The sequence below is a fragment of the Branchiostoma belcheri genome, unplaced genomic scaffold (assembly GCF_001625305.1).
Source record: "Branchiostoma belcheri isolate BF01 breed outbred unplaced genomic scaffold, Haploidv18h27 scaffold23, whole genome shotgun sequence".
Lineage (NCBI taxonomy): Eukaryota > Metazoa > Chordata > Leptocardii > Amphioxiformes > Branchiostomatidae > Branchiostoma > Branchiostoma belcheri.
This window is the reverse complement of record NW_017803824.1, coordinates 1,543,995-1,559,792: the sequence shown is the minus strand read 5'-3', so window position 1 is coordinate 1,559,792 and position 15,798 is coordinate 1,543,995. Positions and strand designations below refer to the sequence as shown.

General features: G+C 41.4%; 2 protein-coding genes across 2 annotated transcripts in view; one reads left to right on the top strand and one right to left on the bottom strand.

The window, feature by feature from the left end:
* LOC109470554 overlaps positions 1-2,012 on the top strand; it is a 7,194-nt gene extending 5,182 nt beyond the window's left edge. The window contains exons 3-4 of the mRNA XM_019769519.1: positions 925-984; positions 1,483-2,012. Coding sequence (XP_019625078.1) covers positions 925-984; positions 1,483-1,952 — 530 coding nt within the window. The 3' untranslated portion in view covers positions 1,953-2,012. The remainder of the gene's footprint in view (positions 1-924; positions 985-1,482) is intronic.
* A 3,100-nt stretch (positions 2,013-5,112) lies between these two features.
* On the bottom strand, positions 5,113-13,970 carry LOC109470687 (transmembrane protein 56-B-like). The gene is made up of 6 exons (XM_019769717.1): positions 13,643-13,970; positions 7,411-7,500; positions 6,892-6,950; positions 6,187-6,281; positions 5,785-5,858; positions 5,113-5,526 (listed from the first exon to the last, which is right to left on the bottom strand). Exons 1-6 carry the CDS (start codon positions 13,810-13,812, stop codon positions 5,232-5,234), a joined length of 783 nt encoding a protein of 260 aa, XP_019625276.1. The 5' UTR covers positions 13,813-13,970; the 3' UTR covers positions 5,113-5,231.
* Between the last annotated feature and the right edge of the window lie 1,828 nt (positions 13,971-15,798).

The following is a 15,798-nucleotide window of genomic DNA, read 5'->3' as shown; positions in this document are numbered from 1 at the left end:
TATGTAAAGGTCCACTTTTTGTCCACCTTTTATGTAAAGGTCCACTTTTTGGTCCACTTTTTATGTAAAGGTCCAAGATTTTTCTTGAAAAGACGGACTGGAATCGTAGAAAAACTGCTCCCTTTGTCATTGAATAAGAATTTATCTCTAATTTTTTCTTGGAAATCCTCTCAAAAATGCACGAAATGCCATTTAAGAAGGTTCATTTTTCAAAATTTTCCGGGGGAGCTCGCCCCGGACCCCCCTAGGAACCTCGCGCCTTCTGCGCTCGCCTCGCGCCTACGGCGCTCGAGGTCCCCTCCAGCAGGTGGGAAGAACCCCCCATTCAAAATCCTGGCTACGGGCATGTATGACATATAGGGAGATTAAAGACAAAACTATGTCGTTGGTTCACAGGACTTACAACTGAACTTAGAAAGGGTTGCCATGCAATTAAACCTTACACGCAGTGTTGGCAAGGTTTCCTATTACATATAAGACACATTTCCAGATGGGAGTTGGTTGAATATGTGACTGTTGGCGGGCCCCCAGACTGCTATATTAGCGGTCGTGCAATCTCAACTAAAACACCGAGCGACCGGGTATAACCTGTCACAAGTTACGTTTGCACATCTAACTATAATAACCATTGTATTAAAATGTTAAGTGAGGATGTCACCATCGTGCTTGGTGATAATAAGTCCCATAAGGCACAGAGTCAAAATCCTAGCATCTACCAGGCTTCGGGAGGCGGCTGGAAACAGTAGAAATTGGTCAAATAGAGAGATAACATGCCGAGGGAGTTGGTCCGCTAGAGAGTACAGTTTGACAAAATATACTCTCTATTTTACCAATTTCTTCTCTGTCCAGCCGCCTCCTGAAGCCTGGTAGAGGCTATCAAATACCTTCTTTGGTGAATTACGTATCGCGTATTTTACCTTCCAGCTATAGCGACGGTGTTGTTGTTTGTCACCCTGGCGCTTCCCACGGCGATGTTTCTCATCGGTAAGAAAAACTATAAACTATATGCATTTCATCTATCATGCAATATGGTAAATAGATATATAATTGCTGTTGCGAACGCAGTTTGGTGATATCTTAGATGACTAGAGACTTAGCCTCGCTTCGTCGGTGGCTTATTCGGTGCTAATGGGTCAATGGCCAAACGTTAACAGCACAAATAGTTAATTTTTTCGTCTGTATATGTACAAACATCTAGAAATGTTCCAAGTTAGTCTATCCACTTCTTCATTTCCTCATTCGGCTTTTCCGCGGTAGGACACAATGGAGGGGGTAGACAAAACAGGCGACTGTGCGTCTCTACTTATTGTCTCCCCCGATCAACTAAATCTCCAAGCAGATCATACGGTGGTAAGGCCAGAAGAGTGTCCATTAGCCACCTTCGGTGGCCGTGCAAACTCCTATGGCGAATGGATACTGTCTTGCCACCGAAAGGGATCTGCTTGGCGACTAGAGCAACTTGTCTCTCCCACTTGCCTCCAGGTATCCAGAATCTCCACAGCTGCCCGATCGAGCCGAAGATCCCGGTGTACCTGGCGGTAGGGGGCGCTTTTGGCATGCTGAAGACCCTGATGATGCTGTGGCAGAGCTACGAGGCTCGCAAGAACGAGTCGGACGACTACGTCGGCATGAACGACAGCTTCGCCTCGCGCGAGTCCAACGCCGGCGTGCGCTGCTTCGACGCGTTCGTGGGACTCTTCCTCTTCGTGTGGTTCTTGCTGGGAAACTACTGGGTGTTCAAGGTGTACATGCCGCCTTTCGAGCGCCCCCGTCTGACGCCGAGCCAGTACTGCAGCCCGACGGTGTACCTGCTCGCGTTCGGCGCCATCTGTGTAGGATACTCCCTGATGGCGCTGATCGGGCTCCTCTTGCTGTGCATCGTGCTTCTCAGTCGGGGCGTGGAAGAAGAAGAAGAAGACAACCCAGACGACATCAGAACGCTATCCCCATAGGAACTCAGACATGTACAAACAAGATACGCGATATATGATTATGTCGTTCCGCAAAGAAGTTTCCAGACCATGGACATCAACTCTATTCAAAGAGGCAAACATACTTTGGGCACTGAGAGCAAAAAAAAAATACATCTTTCACACTTCTGATTTGACTACTACTATATATCGTGAGTACAGTACTTTTCACTGATTAAATCGCGGCCCTCCGAATAATTGGACCTCCAGGAAGGAAAAGGGACCGTTGTCATGACAGTTCATATGTGTTCACTTGGTAGTTACATGTTTAAAGTTAAAACTTTTGATCCAACACAAAGAAGTTTTCTCACCTAGAGCTTTCGACCAGTCACTTTGATCTTCCTCAGTAGCCTGTAGACCCAGTAGACCCAGTGATGCTTGTCATGTGGCTTCAAGGGACCGACACAATTACATACTTCGCAATGGAATAAGAGAGACTATTTGAGTGCAATAAGGCGAGTGCAATAAGGCGGCAATATCATTGCAGAATATACGCAGGTAACAAGATTAACTGGTAATGCTAATATGTTCAGTGCAATACTTTCCTGCAACAATTCTAAAAATAGCCAAAACGGCAAAAAAACAGAAGTAACCATAAAATAAAGATTTATCCGAGACATTGACGGTAAAAGTATGAAAGTAGAGATATTGTGTTGTTCGTCTACTATCATGCTGTCTACGGTAAATTTTTCGCAAGGCGATGTCAACACAACTTCAACGAAGCAAGAACGTTGTAAAGGCGCCATCTAGCTGTAGTAATTGGGAGTACAATCAATTGGAACGCTGATGAGACAACAACAAAGCACAGCGACCAGACACACGTTTGGACATCGAGTCTATTCAGAGAGTCAAACATACTTTGGACATCGAGAGCAAAAAATACATCTATCACACTTCTGAGGTTTGTACTGACTACTAATATATATCGTGAGTACAGTGCTCTTCACGATTGGCAATAATATGAAATCTGCCATTGACATTATTAAGTTAAGGTCACACCAGTTTAATTTGTTGGTTCTTGGATTCGCCTCTTCATTTTTCTCTGATTTGCAAAAAATATTCTGGTTCTGAGTCAACTCAAAATGCTCATATTTTGCCCCCAAAAGTTGAGGAAAGTTATTTTCTTCCTAGTTCTTGCAGTTTTTCCCTCTATCGAAGCATGTGGGGCTATGATAGGATGCCTAGACCTGTTTTTATTTTCATATTTTTTTCTGAAAAAATCCGACAACCAACAAATTAAATTGGTGTGGCCTTACTCCAGGTATTCCGACCAATCGTCACAGTAAGTAGACCAAATGTTAGCAGCATTCTTCATCGCACTGATGCAGTGTTCATCGTTTGTGTTAATTCTTAAAACAAAATGGCAATAAACTTGTAGAATCCTTGATATTGCACAGTCATAACATTACATTTCTTATAACGTTTACAATTCTGCTGTATATCTTTGAGAATTACAATGTATATATTAATATTGTGACAATACAAGTACAAACACAATCAAGGTTCTAAAAGACAGTTGAGATTGCTACGCTACAATCTTGCATTTTCAAGTATTAATTTTTCCAGTCCAACTAGATTTCTATAAAGGCATTTTACAACCTTTTTCATCGACAAAAATTTGGATAAGCAGTTGAGAAAAGGTCACTTTAGGTCATCATGTCCTAATGCTATTCAAAGGTTGTCTAATGTGACCACCACATAGATATCATTTCTTCCTATGCCCCCAAAATACACATATATCTAGAAATTTAAAATCTGCCAATGCAAGAATAGGCTTACATTTACTGTCACTTCTTTATAACTTGAAGTTATATCTTGAAATTTAAAATCTGCCAATGCAAGAATAGGCTTACATATACTGTCACTTCTTTATAACTTGATTTATGTATTTCAACTCACAAGGAATTGGAATCAACTATCAGTGGACGTATTGAACATTCAATGTTCCGCTTTTCTTAAAAAAAAAGCGAGTATGTCCAGGGCGGTAGCTATAGTGCCTGAAATACTGACGTCACGAATAAGCCAGTTCACGTGCGCACTTGCAGTGTGATGCATTCTGGGTAATTGTCAAGGTTAAAGGGCAAAGGTCGATAATACACACAGGGCCAATGGCCCACCCTGAGTTCTATCTCATTTGAGACCCATAGAAGTCTTTTTCTTGGAAAATGTTTAAATGAGATAGACTATATTTTGAATTCCGGGCATATTTGACATATCGGGCTACTTTATGGGGGGATGTTGTTATGATTTGGAATGTTCACCGATGCGATTATGGCCCCACAGTTCCCACTAGGATAAAATTGAGCCGAATTGATTCGCGTTGATCCGGCTTCGATCCGGCACAATTTTATCCTAACTAGGCTAGTGGGAATGGGGCCTATGACGCCTAATCTCCAAGCAGATCATACAGTGGCAAGGCAGTATCCATTGGCCAGAGGAGTGTCCATTAGCCACCTTCGGTGGTATGATCTGCTTGGAGATTATATGACACCCTGAATTTGCCATGAATTTGTACATGATTTTGAACACAGGTGGCCATTACTGTCCTGTGACCTTGTGGCCCTGGTATGACATGGAATTTACCCACAATGCCTCGCACAGCGAACTAGCTTCTTTCGGAAATTGAAAACCCTTAAGTCATCAATGGTAAGCCAACAGTAGTTATCGGTAACTTTCAAGCAGATGTATAGGTTTTGTTTGCGTCTGTACGTCGTTACATACTCAATACATTATCTTACCTTTACAAAAGAAAGAAAGATGATGTTTTAATATAAATAGCAAGGGTCTGAACTCACAACGGCTACTGCATCTCGTCATTTGATGTTCTAAATGTCAGACTGAATGTGGTACATCACATTGAAGTACAACTGTTACAGCAACTCCCACATTTCAATAGAATATTTATCATCCAATAATTATGCATCATTACCGTGATTTTAAGGAGGCGAAAACCTGTCTCCCGATTTCATTTCAACATCATTCGATGGTACTTAAGTTAAATTATAGATCCTATCTTTAGATCATCATTTTAAGACAAGAAAGGGCCAATAAAAGCCTAACATTATTAGATACAAAATAAAAAAGTAATAATAGAAATATGACTTGACTCCATGTAACATATATAATTTCATCACTTGCAGATCAACGTAAAAGGTGTCACCAGTGCCCTTCCACATTCACATTGTCCCGCTCCAATTCTCAAATCTGTTTTACATGATCTACTGATAAAATAGTAATAATTATTATGATTGGCTTTATCGATCAATCGTCGTGTTCTTTTGAGAGGTTTATGTGCCTCCACGTAACGATGCAGAGTCTGACGAACCAGTAGGAGTTGAGCACGTTCATGATGACCCCCTCCGCCAGCGACGTGTTGAGCGGCACGGCGTTCTCAGGCAGCCGGTACTCCGGGTTCACCGTCAGCCGGAACAGCCAGTTGTGCCAGAACCAGGGGATCACGGCGATACGGAACACGAAGAACGTTAGAACGAACAGGATGCCGTTGACCTTGTAGGCTTGGGACGTCTTCTTCGACCCCGTCATCATTAGCAATCGTCTGGATATGCAAATTACATATGCAAATGTATGCAAATTAGGTCTATTAGAAAAGCGTTATTTGCTACAACATCATATAAATACAGTAAAATGATGAACTTTATTCCAACACAATGATTACACGGAAAAATTCCAGTGCAAGAAAGAAACCCCGATAAAAAGCCTGAAATAAAACACGCCCAAAATAAGCCAAAACCCAAACCTTTGCTTGGAGAGTAATAATCAATGGCTGAACATTTAATGGTTGCCAGACCCGTACCTTATATGTAGAAATGGGCTTGAAATCTCCGCCATCCATCCTATGTTTCCGTAATAGGGAGCACATCTGTACATCTGCAGCAAAAGTCACGAAAGCAACTTCATATACTTCAGCAGAAACTTAGTTTGGAAAGTATGTTAAGTTAAGGTTATATCGGTATTTAGGGCCTCTATATCTGAGGAGTTGGTTCTGACGCTGTCTGACAAAGAGCAACAACCATGTGCTTTATCACTGCTGTACTATTCAACATTACAAAGCATGGAGGGATTTGAATATAAAACTTATATTACTACCTACACGTTACCTATTGAACATTATTAATACATAACATTTAACACTCAAGAGAAAAGAAAGAAAAGAAATGTTGGCACGGACTAAGGAGTCCTATTGTATGATACTTACGAAGTAGACACACGGGATACAAATGCATATCACGTGATGGAAGACCATGTCTGTTGTCCACAGGGCACGTGGCCGCATGCACGTCTCGACTAGATCTGTCATGTAGGAACAAATATCACCACAAGTTAGCCCCCAAACCCAGATCTCCCACGCTTTATATTTGAGAGTAGCGTGCGTAGTCCAGTGGTAAGCGACCCTGCCTCTGGACTAAGAGGTTCAAATCCCGGCTGTTGTCGCTCACCCGTCGACATGCACGCTACTGTTTAGGATCGCAGTCCTTGGGACGGGACGTTAAGCCGTGGTCCACTGTTCATTGTGCTTGTCGAAAAGAGCTAGGGGAACTTCCCCGGTACAATGAACCTGTAAATACTGTACATAGCGTCTATCTTCTCTGTTGAAGATTAGCTCTTCAGTGAGCTATTAACGGGTTCGAGATCACTATCACTATGTATCACTGTTATCTCTAAAAGGTTTCGTCATGGAGTCATTTATCGGAAAATGCCAATGTTGTCATTGCAGTTAATTGTATTGAAGGAGCCTCTACTTCGGCTTAGTTTTAGTAATTTACGTATAGCAAAAGTATTGTGTGATAGCTGTCACCAAGCACATGTTTGGAAAGGGTACACAATGGGTACACAACATACTTAGAACAAAATCAGTATATATATATATATATATATATATACAACAGTTCTGTATACATACCTGCCAACGCGTATCCTAGAAGTATGGCGGATCCCAGCAACACGAGGTGGGAGTTATATCTGTGGATGAACAATGTTTCAATTTACAAGACGACCCCCTTTCTTCCTTTATAACGACAGAACGAATTATACAACTCGACTTGAATTCGCAAAATCTTGTTAAATTATATCTTACCAGGAAATAAACACAACGACAGCTGAATTTGCCTATAACAGTGTCTTAAGTCTATCTATCCTAAACCCTATCCATACAAAAGTCAGAAGATTTGCTTGGTACGAGTATGAAATAATTGTACTATAATGTACTATATAAGGGGTGTATATATCGATTGTCTTGTCAGTTGTAATTTGTACGCAAACTCTTTATCCCTACTGTTGGGTTTGCTTTTTGGTGTCACGAATAAATAAATAAACAGGCTAGGTCTAATGTTATACAGGACAGAATGCCACAGACATGTGATATAGATGGCGACAGCACATTGATATAGGAATCAGTGCCGTGATGCGGCAGACTACTGACCTGACAGCGTCCGGGGTCAAACCTTCGTCACTGAAAAACGCCAGGAGGGATAGGAACGACGCCGTCAGCGCATGCGCGATGGACATAATCCTGAAGGTACAAAATGAAAATATCAGTTATTATGTTTACCAAGGAAAACATGTTTTTGCTCAGTTTCTTCCTCTTCTTCTCCAGTGACCTCTGACCTGGCCAATGACCTAATTTGTTGACGTCTGTCACCATAGTAACTGGTGTTGGGTTACATAATGTTGCAATTTCATAGTAGGAGTGATTTAGACTCCTGTCACCATATATATGAATGTGTTTGAGTAACAGAGCAGACCATATGCGAAAGTAAACATTATGCAGTTGCTTTGCAAATCTTACTTTTCTAGTATTATATACATGGTCTCAATATCCAGCGGCGAGGGCAATTTCAAAGAATTGACCCCTCCCCACTAACAATATAATATAACGAACTGCGGAAATGTCTGTGACCTCATCCCCTCAGGGTTTACAATGATAGCTGACTGTGTCAAACAGCTGCCGTCATAAACCCCCTGCCCCCCGCCCCATGACAGGCAGTGGCAGACGTGATCGTAAGATGAGTATCAAATTGCCGTACTGTGTTGTATATCAATATTACACGCGAGTATCGGACCAGTCTGTCTATCACCCATTGGGCCTATGACTACATAGTATGAGCCCCATATTACATATACATTTTGGCTGAAACATCTTTAGCAGCATAATATCTCAGTGTATTTATACGTTAATTGCTAGTATTTTGTTGTGTGGCGCTGTTATAATAAGTAATAAACTTGAGTGCTGCGCCACACTGTCCTTGTTACAGTTTTGTTGTGTATTTATGAATAAAAAAAATAACAAAACAAAATAAATGAATGAAATAGAATGCAACATATGTTAAATCCGCTATTGGTAAGGTGGTAAAGGTGTTTTTATTAGTAGTACACGCTCCGAGCAAATGCGCTCTACAATATCATAACGTGTAATTCAACTCCTCTCGATGAATTGTTAATAAATGGCACGAAGAGTGCTTTTCACTTATTTCACGATATTGTCATCACTTACATGTGTACAAAGGACACTACAAGTGTCTGCAGCCCAGAAATGAAACATGTGGAAAATTTGAAATTTCAGTTTTTGTTTATTACCGAGCAGAAGGAAATCTTACATTCTGATTCTTACAGATTTTATTTATTTATTTATTTTAGCTTCATTACATTACAAAGTATGTAATTGGACAGGGGGAACAGGTCTAGCCTTTGTCTTAGCCCCCTGTCCAAATTAAAAACATAATAAAATAAAAAGTACAATTAAAGCAACATCAAAGACTTATGCAAACATACACAGATAAAACAAGAAACAATCATAACCAATGACAAACAAATAAAAACATGCCCACGGACACATAAAATATAAGTGAACAAATGATAATAGTGACAATAACAACGCTAATAATAGTGATAAGAAAACAAATAGTGGAGTCTAAGAATTGTCTGTAACCAATGCGAATAAAGTTGATACAAACAAATGTCTGTCTTAATGAATGATTCATTCATTCATTCATTTTTATTTATTTATACAGGGTTAGCATGTCGCCATGATAAAACATTTTAGGGTTGACACAGAATAATACACGGTGAAAGACGTCACATTCATACCTCCATAGAAAGCCAACCAGCTGAAATAACTTGGCTGGATACAATTTATGTAGCGTCGAAGCTAATCACATCAATGTTATTACTCTACCCCTTACCGAAATCACCCTCTCAATAATGCAGGAGGGTCTCCAATAATGTGCGCAAGGTCTGGCATAGTCCTTGCTACCCAATGGCGTAACGAATATGAGAGTTGGTACCCAAACGGATACTTCAGTTTTGGCTTATTTTTAGCGTGTTTTTAGGCTTTTTTATTGGGCTTTTGCACTAAAGGTCCCGTTCCACTCTGTGCAGAGCTTAGGGATGGCGCCCATCTCCATTTCTGTAGCCCTTGAGCCACACAATTGTGAAAGCACTACAGCAGTGGGCTTTTGCACTGGTATCTTTTTCTTACGCCAACCTAAAGGGTGCGAAAAAGAAAGCCCGATAAAAAACTCAAACCTCTGCTTGGAGAGTATACTTCAGTACTAAAGGTTAAACCGCAGCCCGGAGGGGCATTACTGGACTGTGAAATGATATCGCCCGACCTTGAACGGTTATCGATGTCAGCGCGTGTCGCATGTTCATAGCGCATGTGAGTGAGCTCAATCCCAAATGTACACTGGGGGTAGCCTCCATAACACGCCAAAAACTGGGGGTTTGGGGGGTCTTCTTGGTCTTTGGGAGTTTTTATGTGCTATTTTCTGATTGCATATAGACAACATAGCCGGCCTGGTTGAATTACCTCCGTTTTTTGGAACTGGGCTGATCAGAAAACAGCCGAAGACCACCAAACCCCCAGTTCTGTAAGCCTGCTACGGAGGCTACACTGGGGGGAATTATGATAGCCCTAGCTGTTGTGGCATTGACCCGAAATATCGGTCTCCTGTACGGCAGCCATTATTGACATACCGTGCCGGTATCATGGGCGATGCCTGGGGTTTCCTGTGACGTCGGTTTTAGTGCCTGTAGCTATATGTTTGACAAAAATACAACCGATACCCGTAACGACCTATCATCAAATACCTCTGCATGCGGTACTCTCCAAGCAGAGGTTTGACTAAATTTTGATTTTCCACAATAACGTACCATGACATTATAGTGACCTGGGTATTTGGACGGATTAGTTTGGCGCCTAACACCCCCCCCCCACCCAATAGTTGATGTGTGTGTGTGTGTGTGTGTGTGTGTGTGTGTGTGTGTGTGTGTGTGTGTGTGTGTGTACGAATAGATGAATCGCACGAATAGATGAATCGCGTCCAGTCTTGAATATGTCCAGTTGGATGTTAGTATTCATGGTGTAGTCTCCACCAGACTAATCACAACTGTGCCGGTACGAGTATGTGCTCGCCTACAGGCTGGTGTCATTCAAGGTACACCGCACTGCACTGCAGTTTTCTCATTTCCGTGACACAATACGCTTACATATTCTCCATAATGACGTTAAAGTTTTTCCTGACACACTAATTTTCTTGATTCACATTTTTTAAAACTTTATGAAAGGTAGTGAAGATCAAATTCAAGAACGAGTTTTCAATAACTTGATGTCGAAAGTTTTCGAAATTATATATGTTACACTAAGAAACGTTCGAAATGCAAATAAGATATATACAGTGTACTATATATTACCTATTTTATAAAAGTATGTGAGACATGAAAGTAATGTATGCTAGAAATCAATAAAACTGAAAATTTGCACAAATGAATATAGGTCACCGTGACGCACGCAGAAAAGGGGGAGGGGTCGTTTTTTCTGCGTTTGTCGCCAACAGGTATAATGAAGGCTTTGTTTTCGTCTCTCGTGACCTTTTCTGTTTGAGACGTGATTTAAACACCCTTTCTGATAATTATATACAATATTTAGTTCTTCGCGGTAGTTTCCTTTGTTCGTATGATACCAACTGCAAAATAATGTTAGCCGCACAAAATTATATATTAGAAACAAAAAGATTCTAACTGTATGTGTCTTCTGGGATGGGAGGTTTGTTACTCACGCGAGGTTTCATGTATTTTTTAAATGTCTTGTAAAATATTTTTCTTTCATTGTAAAAGTGGCTGCGAGAATATAAGTTGTACCTAACTTGAGTTCGCAGTCACTTAGTCCATGTCTTTTCATTTGCAATCATCGTGTTTCTGAATAAATAAAAAAAAATACCACTAGATATAGACGTAGATTATAAATGTACAGAAAAGGCCACAATAGACCCACAAAACAGTCGCCACCAATACATCTGCTCGGAGATGAGAAAGCCGTTATCAGACTAGGCACATCTCTGCCGGCTTAAGTACTCGCTCGCGTGTGCCTCACGTGGCGAAACGGAAAGATACGGGCAGACGAGTTCTGCCAAATTTAGAATGACAGCAGCTGACGAATGGCTGCATAAAATCGCCTGGGTCGGTCCCCTTAACAACATGAACATACACAAAAAAACCCGTCAAGTCCATTACCGGTATTGATACTGGCGACTGTGGAATCAAATAATTCTGGAAGTCTACCCTATTGGGACGAGATGGTGTGAACGTTACGTTGTTAATGCATTGGATCGTTTCGTAGTTTCACTGCGTACGTGTGGTGTATTGTATTGTAAACGATGTCTGTATTCTGTACGTCATAATTAATGAATGAACTGTTTTATTTATTATATACAATTTATTTATTATATACAACACACATACCATTGCAGCCTTACATAGCTAAATTGGGGTATGATACACATTAAAATTAACCAAGAATGGTTCAGCAGCTCAACAATAAAAGGTAAGACACTATTCTTGAACTTAGACATCCTGCAGCTAAACTGCTTGAAGTTGTCCTTTGAAATTAACGTCTACATTGCCGTTACATAACCGCTATGCATTGTACTTGCATCAACAACAAAGTAATAACAGCCCCACTCACACACCCCCAGGCGCCGACGTATTTATAGAATGTCTACTACTTCACCCCCCCCCGAGACAAAAGACATTATCGGAAAAATATATCACGCATGTAAGCACATGTAGCAAATCTGTTAGTAGAGATGTCAACGGTAATTGTCTCCTAAACGCACTGTTGTATTTAAAATTCAAACGAAGCAATGCATACGAATCTAGTATAGAATAGGATTTACCCACGAAATAAAGCATATGGTGATAGTATTTGTTTTATGTATATTCCGATCAATTCTCTACGGGGTTTTATAGACAATTATGTATCTAATGTAATAATTGTCCAAATTGAATAGAGTCATTCCAGATGCAACGATTTCTAATATATTCACCCGTCGCATGCACCCAGACATGGGGCCGCGTTAGGTTGTGGTACAGAATGCTGTGTGATAACACATGACTACTGCGGTTATACCGAATGGAGCGGATATGCAACATGCTCGTGTTCAAGGTCTTTCCTCCTAAACGCAACAACAATACGTCCCATTGTGTAATCAATGGGCCCGAACCGTGACAATACGTCTGTTGCCAAAATGTATCGTTATTATGTATTCTACGAGCCTCGCCACCCAAGACTGTACAGTTCGCTTTCAAATTATTGCAGTGCGTTTAATGGCTATGCATTGGTGTCACGAAAACGCAGCAATTTCTGTCGCTTTTGTCATGAATGGCGGTCATTGGAAAACATTTGTATTTGTAATGGGTATCATTTGTTTTCCTTGTACACGTTCATTCATGTGTAGCCAAACAGATTAACGGTTCGTCTACCATACATGCTCGGGGGCATAATATAGCATAACTATTCTGAGGTTCTACAGTTATGATTTTTATTTAATGTTATGGGAGAGATACAGTATGGATGGGAATAGCGAATGTTGAACATCAGTGATGAACCTTTTTGAGGTCGTGCCCAGAATAAGGGAATATCTAGCCTTGCTGTGCTTACCTGTTATCCCATATATGCTCGGGAGCATAATACAGCACGGAAATTCTGAGGTTATATATGCACTGCATATTATGCAGTTATGGTTCTTTTTAAAATGTCCTGGGAAAGATACAGTATGGCGAATGTTTAACATCAGTGCTGAACCTTTGTGTGGTTGTGCTTTTCCACAATATTAAAGGGACCAGCATGTGTAGCCAAACAGATTAACTGTTCGATCGCTCAGGGCATACTATAGCACAAATATTCTGAGGTTATGCAGTTATGTTTCTTTTTAAAATGTCCAGGTAGATGGGAAGGGAGTATGGAGGTTGAACATCAGTGCTGAACCTTTGCGAGGTCGTGCTTACCCACAATATTATAGGGACCAGCATGTGTAGCCAAACAGATTAACTATTCGCTCAGTCAGGGCATAATATAGCACAAATACTAAGTATTCTGAGGTTAGGCAGTTATGTTTCTTTTGGAATGGAGAATGGAGTATGGATCAGTGCTGAACCTTTGTGAGGTCGTGCTTACCCACAATAAGGGGCCAACATGTGTAGCCAGATTCGCTTTGGAGCATAATACAGAATAATTAAATATTCTGAGGTTAGGCAGTTGTATGATTCTTGTTTTAATGTCCTGGGATTTTTTTTTTAAGATACGGTATGGATGGGAATGCTGAACCTTTGTAAGGTCGTGCCCACAATAAGGGAGAGACCAGCCGTTCTGTGCTTACCTGTTATCCCACTCCACCTGCTGTACAGGCGACAGCTGTGCGTACGACGACGTCATCGCCCGGGACATCCATGGGCTGAGCGCCTCCTGGATCGCCAGACACGCCAGAAAACTGCTCACCGTGGCGTAACGGTAAGGGACGTCGATCCTGCTCAGCAGAAACTCCAACATGGCTGCTGCGCTAGCTCGGGTTCACTACGGTTAGTGACGGATCGATGGGCACTACAACAGTCCCGGCGATGCTTTGTCAGCAAACGCCACTGTATATTAAAGCCCCGGCCGGTTCCGGGTTATTTTAGCAGTGGCCGCGACACCAGATACTTCTGATGCCGCCTGTGCAGTGAGCTAGCTAGCGAGGCTCCGGTTGGGTATTCACGTATATCATACAGACAGTCAGGAACTACAGCAGGAGTACCAGAGGGGGTTATCAATCACAGCACGTTCAAAATAATATGGGAAAAGCTGGGTCTACGACGTCACTTCGTACACCGGCAGATAATTACATCCCAAGAGTAAGCCATTCTTAAAATTCAAATGCCACGAATTTATGTATGGTGAAAACATGGATGCCCTCTCATGCCTTATTTAAAATAAAATAACACACACACACACAATAGCGTGTAGACCGTGACATTGGCATTGGTGCCTACGCTTGTAAAGGCGGATATACAGAATAAGTAATACAGACACAGAACATATCACTGTTTGAATGGCCGAGCGTACGGTATTTCTGTGTCGCAGCTTGTGTGAAAAGAAAAACTGCAACAAACAGGACTGTCGATCGTAGATGATCATTTGTTTGCACCAAGGATGTTATAAATAGAAAGTTTATTGCAAATACATGCCCGAGGGCTAATTGCAGTTACAAACAACATAGGAAGAAAATACAGTGGTATGTGAGACTATATCTACGTCTAACATTATACTATATTCTACAACATACATGGTACTAGTTTTACTGGGTTTGACTTCTTTTTAGGCAATGGAAGACGAATTTACCCACTTCTTCTATAATATGTGGGTTCTTTGATTTTAGTAGTAAATTTGTTTGTGGTAGGGAATGGTGGGGAAGAAGGGGAGCATTTTGGACACGGTGGTAAATAATTGTTATATCTTGTTGAAGCTCGTTGTTTGCACTATACGATTTCCTTCAATAAGTCATTGAAAGTGAAGTAGTATCGACTCGGCGTGCGTGCCACCTGCAGGTGCTTTCTCTTTCTTAAGGTGTTATCGCGTGTTCGGCTCGACATTTGTGCCCCCTGTTATCGGCTGAACACGTCCGATTCGTGACACGTTTTTAAAGCGCACATGCTTTGAATACGCTTTAGTGCGAATCGCAGACAATTAGTATATAGTGCCTCCAATTGAATTTCAGGCGGCCATACAGCATACAGGCATGGGCGTAATCTCCAAGCAGATCCTAGGGTGGCAAAAGCCAGTACCAGTATCCATTGGCCAGAGAGGGTCCAATACGCCATCCAAGAGATTAGTATGGGCACTCGATCGAGTATTCTGAAGTCACATTTCAAGTTAGACCAGGTCAGAGTATTCCGCTAACATCGACAGCTAGGAAGAAGGATTGAACTAGGAAATACTACCGAGCTAGCCTGTGAAACCCAAGCTCCGGGGGGCTCCCTACATCGAGGTTCAGTCAGGCTACTACCTAGCGTTCTGGCATGGTTCTGGCCACGTGCACCTGACATTGAGCATGACAGATCTGCGAACAGACATCCCTATATTGGGTGATACATATATTAATGTCATACCTGGACCGCGATAACGTTCGATACGGGTGTTCCACCCCGTGTGATAACTAGCGGTACAGCCCGGGCTTCTATTTGGTTATCACACGGGTTCCAAAATGTTCCATAGAATACTCGAACACGTTTCTCCTGAGCCACTTTCGAAAATTCGAAATACCGGATTTGGACGTTGTTGCATTTGTTTGTTTAGGGACACCAAATTTTACTAATAGGAAAGTTTGTTACCAGATATAGTTCAAACCAAGGACAAAAGACTGATAGGATGACATTTGCAACTAAGTTGACAATGCTTAAAGTTAAATGTGCATGCAACAAATACTGGAAAATCCTTTATACATTTGTACTAGATGACTTTGCCAATCAATTTCATTGGACTGGGTTTCCTCAATGAGAT

Excerpts from the sequence above, each read along its gene's own strand:
- LOC109470687 (XM_019769717.1), bottom strand. The coding sequence starts at position 13,812 with ATGTTGGAGTTTCTGCTGAGCAGGATCGACGTCCCTTACCGTTACGCC. Across the intron at positions 6,282-6,891 it reads TCTAGGATACGCGTTGGCAG|ATCTAGTCGAGACGTGCATG; the intron begins GTATGTATACAG and ends CCTACATGACAG. Across the intron at positions 5,859-6,186 it reads GTATCCCGTGTGTCTACTTC|ATGTACAGATGTGCTCCCTA; the intron begins GTAAGTATCATA and ends CTTTTGCTGCAG.